General features: G+C 39.0%; 1 protein-coding gene across 1 annotated transcript in view; it reads left to right on the top strand.

Moving 5' to 3' along the window:
• Positions 1-6,305: 6,305 nt before the first annotated feature.
• LOC106607228 (E3 ubiquitin-protein ligase NEURL1) overlaps positions 6,306-8,616 on the top strand; it is an 87,236-nt gene continuing 84,925 nt past the window's right edge. Inside the window, exon 1 of the mRNA XM_014203982.2 lies at positions 6,306-6,834. Coding sequence (XP_014059457.1) covers positions 6,720-6,834 — 115 coding nt within the window. The 5' untranslated portion in view covers positions 6,306-6,719. The remainder of the gene's footprint in view (positions 6,835-8,616) is intronic.

Below are 8,616 nucleotides of genomic sequence, written 5' to 3'. Positions count from 1 at the left end.
TTTTTTGAGCAGTGTATATTGGTCATGGCTCCCGAGTGGCGCAGTGGTCTAAGACACTGCATCTCAGTGCAAGTGGCATCACTACAGTCCCTGGTTCGTATCACATCCGACCGTGATTGGGAGTCCCATAGGGCGGCAAACAATTTTCCCAGCGTTATCTAGGTTTAGCCGGGGTAGGCCGCATTTGTTCTTAACTGACTTGCATGGTTAAATAATGGCTATATTTACATTTAAAAAACCTCATCCAGCGAGGGTATCGTTGTCTTAGCAAGGGAGGAAAATTCTCCACCAGGGCGGACTGTGAGAGGATCAAGTACAAATGCAATGATATCATTGGGCATGTCGTAGTCTTCAAATCTGGTGGATAAATTGTCCCTCAGCTGCTTAATGAAATCTTCCATCACCTCTGTGACAATGCTGCGGCCTGGTCCCTCTGCCTGTCGTTTCTTCAGTGTGCTGAAGTGCAGTAGCCTTCCAGATGACAAGTCCAAATCGAACAGCTCAAGCTCCTAGTAAAAGCCTCAATTTTCTCCACCATGTCCATGACTGTTTCACTCTTCCTTGTAACTGCTGATTGAATCCGTTTAAGTTACAGAATATGTCCGCAAAAAAATAAGAAAAAAGTGTGTGCAGCTTGCAGTTAACGATTCAACGATTCAATGTTTCTGCGTAGGGCCTCTATATGGGGCGGGAAGGCCACTGAAGTTCTATGCTTAGATTCAGAATTAGTCAGATTGAATTATTTGCAAACAGCGATATTTTCATTACAAATAAGACACACTGGCTTGGCATTGGGAAAAGATGTAGAGATGAATGCATATCTCTTTGTACAGTCTTCTCTGAAACTTTGATTCTCATTATCCACCTTTATTCTTGATATTTTTTGAGAGCGACATTTTATCTTGCTATCAAGCAAATTGTCCTGAACAAATGTTGATGTTAAAAAAAAGTAGTGTAGCCTACAGTAGGCTACGTAGACCTGGTTTTCCCACCAATCAACGCACAGAGAAATAGACTAAAATAAATAATTGAATAGAGAGTGATTTTATGAGCGTAATCAGATCAAAATTATCTTATTGTCACTGAATTTATTATGTACTAATCATGTGTGTTAAACATGTTAAATCTGTAGTGTAGGCCAATTAATTGTGCTAATATTATATACTTGTTATGTTCTGGCCGGCCGTCATCCAATTGTTATAATAGGATTTGAAGCAATAGCCTACCCGATGTGGTCAACTATTTCATCACCGTTTCGCGCTGCTCTGAGACAAGCATGGGGACTGGTTTTGATAAATCAATTCTATTTTTTTCCCACCGAATCTCCGTTTGGGTATTGGTTAGCCTACAATTAGGGTGTGGAAATGGTCACATTGTACAGCGCCATATTTTCCTAACGGAAATGCTAAGGGTTTCCTTTTTAGTTTTTCTTGGAATAGAAACACCATAATATTAATCACATTAATTAAGCTAAATTTAAAATCAATCCCATATACTATGTTCTCACAAAAAAAAGGTTGTAAATTATCTAGTATAGCCAATATTGAAGACTGTCAAATGCTTCTCTGGTGGTCAAACTTGCACTAACTAGCATTAATGGCAACAATAGCTGACAATTAAATAACGTGCCATAGAATTTTGCGGCAGCCCACAAGGTGTGCTGCAGTATGACAACTTTTACAGGAAGAACCACTGTATGAGATGAGTAATGCAAGATATGTAGACATTATTAAAGTGACTAGTGTTCCATTTATTAAAGTGGCCAGTGATTTCAAATCTAATTTGCAGGAAAACACATAAAATGCACTCTGCACATTGACAGAGATGGAAATATCCATTAGAAATTTAGAAATAGGGGAGTTCTAAAGAAGCAACAACTATCATGGGGTTGATAATATGACTAGGATAATGCATTTGGCTGCTAGAAAATGAACGTTTATTTGAAAACAAATAGAACAGGAGCGCATATGAAAAAGTCTTTATAAAATAATTTCCTCCACGTTTCTATGGTGGGATTTTGGCTATAGGATACTTTGAAGCAAGGTAAAACAAGCCTCATAATATGAAGTCCAGGTTTCAAACAATTAAGGAACAGCAAAAATATAGTGACGCTAATGATAGGCCAAACCCTATTCTGGTAGATGAAATGGCTTCTTCTGCTATGGTATTATGGCAGTCCGCAAACATACGTTAGAGGTACATGCCACCACCTACTGTGTGGACTTTGTGTCAGCCTACGGTTCTGGAGTGTGAATTCATTACACTTTGTAACAAAAAGGGGAGGGAAAAAGACGGGGAAAAGAGATGAAAAACCATGCCCTAACAACTAACCCTACACCCATTAAAAGCTCACCACTGTTCAACTACTTTGGCCCCATCTGATCCTACGTCAGCCCGGGAGGACAGGACACTATCGCTCAACACACATTGTAACTCTTCTGCAGTAAAATTTCGTACAGCCAAGTATTTCTTTGCAGCTGCCACCATAACATCTATTTTCTGTGATTTACGTTCCATTTCTGCGGTTCAGTTGATTTCTATGGCTATGAATGCAAATAAACACACGTTACTCCTATCACTCTCTATTGGTCTCGACCTACTCACAGGGATTCTCTTAGGATCCCTTGCCCTGGACCATCTTCCACTGCCTCAGCATACAACACCTTCTGTACTACTTACATCCTGGCCAACCTCAACCTGCCTTTTTCTCACTGGACAATTCTGATCTCCCGCACCATGAATTAACTTAAATCTTTTTCCACCGATACTACACATAGCTTTTTCTCATGTCCTCCTGCACACTTCTCACATCTAGGAATCTCCCTCCGACACACTGCTGTTTGTCATAGAATTGGAAATGTATGGCAAAAGAGTATACCCACTTCTTCAGGCACCACTGGTAATATTATTCCATGCTAGTTTTAAGGGTATCTATTCGATTATCTTCGAGGTTGTTTTTGAAACCCATACTTTTTGTTGACTGATTCAGCTCATTTCAAAAGCGTGCCTAAACTGCATGCAGTGCCGAGATATTTATTCCACTCCAGGCCATGTTGTCCTACATGTTTACAATGCTCATCCTATGATCAGAAAATGCCCAATCACATTTTCAAAGTCAAGTGATGTTAACAATAAATGTCATAGCCACAGGGGTCTCCATATCACATGAAAACACCCTCCAAGTGCACTGTTACTCTTTTTATTTCATTTCCTGAGCCAAGAGTGTTTTGTGAACTTTCTTATAAATAAACTGCACAATCCATTATCAGACATCAAACAAACATATTGTTAAGTAAATAATGGATACATTTTTCTCTGATTTCAATTCTGTCATTGTGCTTTGGATGACTATTGACAACAACAGATGACAACAACTGGGCAGGTAGAGATGGCTAAAGATATGCTGTTTCTGACAAACTCGCCTGTCATTCAAAAACATGTCTAATTAACCAGTATGTCTTCAACCAGTGTATTAATACCACCGCTGCTGCTAGCCAAGCTACGTACAGTATCTGAAGGCTGGCTTGTTACATGCATTATGTAATGGCTGAGGTGACAAAGAAAATTCAGAGAAGTGACCATTGAGAGCCGGGGCTGTGATGATGTCAACTTGGCATGGTTGGACCCAGACACTGCAGAGCAGACCTACACTGTAACAAGTGGCTGATTTGCTTTGTCAAATAACCAACAAATCACTCCCATTTTCTTTGGGAAAAATGGTAAACAGTGCTCATCACTCCTACATTTAATGATACAAGTCTACAAAAGCATGTGTGTGCAGCCTACCTGACTTGATTACTGGTGTTCACAACACAGCTCTGCTGTCTTGGTATCTTCAATAATTTTCTTCAGCTCCAGCCCGCAGCTAGCTGTCTATGGGAGTCGTAGCTGCTATACAGTCAAACCTGTCAAAATGCATCCGTGTTAAAAATGGGCTCACATGAGCATAGCAAATCCCAAAGTTGTGCACCATTTTTAGTAACATTTCTTCAGTCTGGATCATTTCTACTAGGCTACATATAGCTTAGCCAGGTATATACCCGACACAGTGAAAGTGCAACCAAAATCAGAGCTTGTGCGGAGGCCTTTTTCCATATATAGACACACCCTATGATTGAATAAAATAAACTATATGTAGGCTACTGGGCTTGTTTGATGGTTTCAGCACTGCGATTAAAAATGAAGCCACACTAATTATTAGAGGGAGCCAGAGATCAGTATAGCCTAAACAGAAGAAGAAAAAAAAAAATGTTCCCAAGCCTCCAACTGCCCGCTGTTGCTGGTCTTCGCAGATTCTGCCATTATGCTCCTAAAGTTGCCGGTAATAGTCTTCACCAGCGATCGGCAACCTTTTCCATTTAAAGTGCCAAGTTATCATACCATTTCTAGTGATCTGCGTGCCAGTTATGATTTTCATTAGCACATTTTCATTTATAATAAAGTCTTCATATCGCAAAATCAATGCCATGTGGTTAATCAAAATGATAACTAAATGAAAATGATACAAATCTAAAAGTAACTTATATTGCCATTGCCAATATGAAAAGATAGCCTACATAAACCAACAAATAAAAAGATTGCAGCCTGCAGGTAGAACATATACTGATAATAAATATCCTGTAAATCACATTGGCTACGCACTATTAACTTGGTCCAGCCCGATCATGCTAGTAGCAATCTTGCAACATTGTATAAAATATTCTGGGGCCTCAGTTTCCCACACCAGTGAGTTCCGGACAGACAGCGAGATGTAGACTATTTGCCCAAGGGATAAGAAGTAGTCAGTTAGGCTTAATTTATGACATTATTCCCCCCTTTCATGCTGAGTGGTTATTGAAAGTGAAAGAGCTAGAAACAGTTTTCAAATACGCAACATTGAGGAACTATTGTCATTCTCAATGGATGTAAAAACAGATTTTGTTTACTTACTGTCTGAGGCAAAGAATGATTACTTTGAGGAGCTACACAGTGATGGTGATTTAAGACAATCAGAAATAGTATCAGCTCCCCAAATGGGCATATTTACAGGCCTACATTTGCACGCAGGCCAGGTAGCCTAGGCCAACTTTTATGCGTAATCATAAAAGTTGGCCTAGGGTCAGCCCTATTAACACCTGATGCAGGTGTATATTTACACTGTTCATAGACACATTGAATTGTTAATTAATGTCTTCATTAATATCAACTTAAATCTGTAGGCTACAAGAGGCATTCTATTGACATGCATTGTGGCTGGTTATCCATTCAATTTGTGCAGTAGCCCAACCAGTCGTAAGATGGCGGTATTATTCCTTTTACGTCGTCTTACGTCCAATTTTAATGTGCACAGTCCAAGGGGTACACTCGTGTACCCCTTGGACTGGCTCTTACATGAAACATCCTCCATTCAGGCTGCAAATGCTTCAGTTTCCAACTTAACTCGACTGAATGGCTCGTTGGTGGAAGAAAAAAAATCTGGCAAAATATGTGTATTGTCTTAAAAAAAAAAAAATCCACCACCATGCTGATGTTGCCAACTATGTTCAGCCAGGGGTAAGCAACAGTCACGCACCATCCGGAAGTTGTCTGAAAATCCGAAAATGGTGGTGGAAAATTTTATTTTATTAACACAGTATGAATATTGTGGCTGTTGATTCCACAGAGGAGCCATTAATTTGAGTTAAGAAGGAAACTGACGCCTTAGCAGCCTGAAGGGAGGACACACTGGGCACATACATCAGTTCAATGTTTAGATTTACATTTGGTTAAGTTGTCAAATAACGTGAATTCAAGGTGAAATAAAAAACAAATCACCATGTCATCGGATGTAGGTGAAAATAATACGAAATTCCATTGTGTTGATTACTTTTTGCAAATCCAATCAGTTTTCCACGGTGATTCAACGTCATCACCTTGATTACCTGTACCGGCATCCCCCGTGTGTGTATATATATATATATATATATATATATATATATAAATAGCATACATAATATATATATATATATATATATATATATATATATATATATATATATATTACTGCTGCTCTTTAATTACTTGTTACATTTATCTCCTATTCGTATTTTTTGAAACTGCACTGTTGGTGAGGGGATCGTAAGTAAGCATTTCACTGTAAGGTCTACACCTGTTGTATACGGCGCATGTGACTAATAAAATGTGATTTGATTATTTTGGTTGAAATGACGTAGAAACAACTCAACCAGTTTTTGCGCAGTGGGTATGATTTATGATGCCGGTCAATGGGGAACAGGAGTGTTTTGCTGGCTGTGCTCATTAGTCAGACGTAAAATGACAAAATAATAATAGGGCCATCTTGCGGCCGTTTGGGCTACTTGCGCGGTAGAAAAAAGTAACTTGGCGGAGTTTCCCTGCATTACCAAAGCTGTGTAGGTCATCCATATTTCCTATAGCCTGTTTCCTTCCTCTCAATGCATAAAAACGTGTTTTTGGGCGGGCTAGGTTTGTTTATACGGTCATTTTTCGCGGACCTCAAAACGAGTTGGAATTCTCCTTCGTTGGAGATATCCATAGCGTTAATGGTAATTATTGAAGCTTCACCTTATGTGATTCTAAGCTGCGGTCTGGTGCTGCTATTGTAGGCGATCTGTTTCGGTCCGATGTGAATCGGCTTGGACAGCCACTACTCTCACTGAGGGTTAAGTGTTAGGACTTCTGTGAACGGGAGAGAACGAAATCGTGAATTATCCGATTATATTATGTTGACAGCCAAGGAGCGCATGTCTCTGAATATTTTGTCTAACAAACCCAGAGAAGAGGAACTTGCCTTGTATTTAAACATGGGAGGTCAGATAACAAGAAATACCTTGTACGGTAAGGATATTTTACATTTGAGGGGGAGGTATATTTGACTATAGATTGCATATATTTAGTAATAATCAAGTCGTTGCTGATGTCAGAGGCTACAACGAAAACCTTGGCAAATCGAGGATGATTATATAGTGAGCTAAGGGTCAGTAATGCACACATTTGGAAAGAAAGTCTGCAAGAACATTTGTGGAAGTCTTATGAATACTCAAGCTATGACTTATTATGTGTAAATTGTATATAAAATGCATGCAAACGTTATCACACACGCATAGCAATGCAATATTTTGTTAGCGCAGAAACGTGAATGTAGTCTAGATCAAGAATGAACTTCGTATTTGCAATTTGGCTGATGGTATTTATACTTTCGTGAATAACACTTGACTTTGTTTCCCCCTTAGGCCTACTAGCTCTGACAGATAGCTACATACTCCGAGAAGAAAATGTACTTAATATGACTGATATGTGGTTGTCCCTGGCTATTTTAAGATTAATGCACTAAATGTAAATCGCTCTGGATAAGTGTCTACTAAATTACAAATGTACATTTTCTTATCGCTACATTATCTTTGGTTGACAAGTTGTTGTAATTATACAGCAACTGCCCCTTAAAGCCAACTTCTCATTTGGAAAATAGCCTATGTGGCATAGATATGAGTCAAAACATTTATTCTACCGACAAATTTACTGCAAAGTGTAAATAGGATAATTTGGTCATTTTATGAGACTTGTGTTTGTGACCGCATCACAACGTAAATGAAGGGTGTTCTTTTAAAAAATGTTGTCTACAGCTGGAGTGCAGCTGCACGTGACCTGATCATATGTGGTAAATTTGGGTTGACTTGGAATATCCTTATGGGGCTAGTTAGGGACCATTGGTAAATTTACACAGTGACTTCAAACCAACTATAAATTGTGTGTGTGTGTATATATCTCTCTCTCTCTATATATATATATATATCTATATCTATATATATATATATATATATATAACAACAATTTGACAGAGTTACAGTAAATCAATCAATTGAACAATTAATTAGGCCCTAATCTATGGATTTCACATGACTGGGCAGGAGTGCAGTCATGGGTAGGCCTTGAAGGGCATAGGCACACCCACTGGGCAGCCAGGACCAGCCAATCAGAATATTTTGTTTCGCCACAAAAGGGCATTATTACAGAAAGAAATACTCCTTGGTTTCATCCAGTTGTCCAGAAGGCTGTTCTCAGAAGATCCTGCAGGTGAAGATGCCTGATGTGGAGGTCCTGGGCTGGTGTGGTTACAGGTGGTTGTGAGGCCAGTTGGATGTACTGCCAAATTCTCTAAAATGACATTGGAGTTGGCTTTTAGTAGAGAAATTAACTTTAAGGTCTCTGGAACAGCTCTGCTGGACATTCCTGCAGTCAGCATGCCAATTTCACACTCCCTCAACTTGAGACATCTGTGCACATTTTAGAGTGGCCTTTTGTCTCCAGCTCAAGCTTCTTGATCTGCCACACCTGTTAGGTGGATGGATTATCTTGGCAAAGGAGAAATGCTCACTACCAGATATATAAACAAATGTGAACAACATTTGAGAAAAATAAGCTTTTTGTGCATGTGGAAAATGTCTGTGATCTTTTATTTCAACTCATGAAACATGGGACCGACACTTGTTGCGTTTCTGTTTTTGTTCAGTGTACAAATATTGAAAGCATTTAATGAGATCCAAAAGGTCTGCAACATGAAAATATTGTCTCATTTATATTATTTAATTTATTGACAGTCCCTAACTGTCCCCTGAGATA

Source organism: Salmo salar, chromosome ssa01, assembly GCF_905237065.1.
Source record: "Salmo salar chromosome ssa01, Ssal_v3.1, whole genome shotgun sequence".
NCBI lineage: Eukaryota > Metazoa > Chordata > Actinopteri > Salmoniformes > Salmonidae > Salmo > Salmo salar.
The sequence above is the reverse complement of the archived record's forward strand: the minus strand, read 5'-3'. Positions and strand labels throughout refer to the sequence as shown.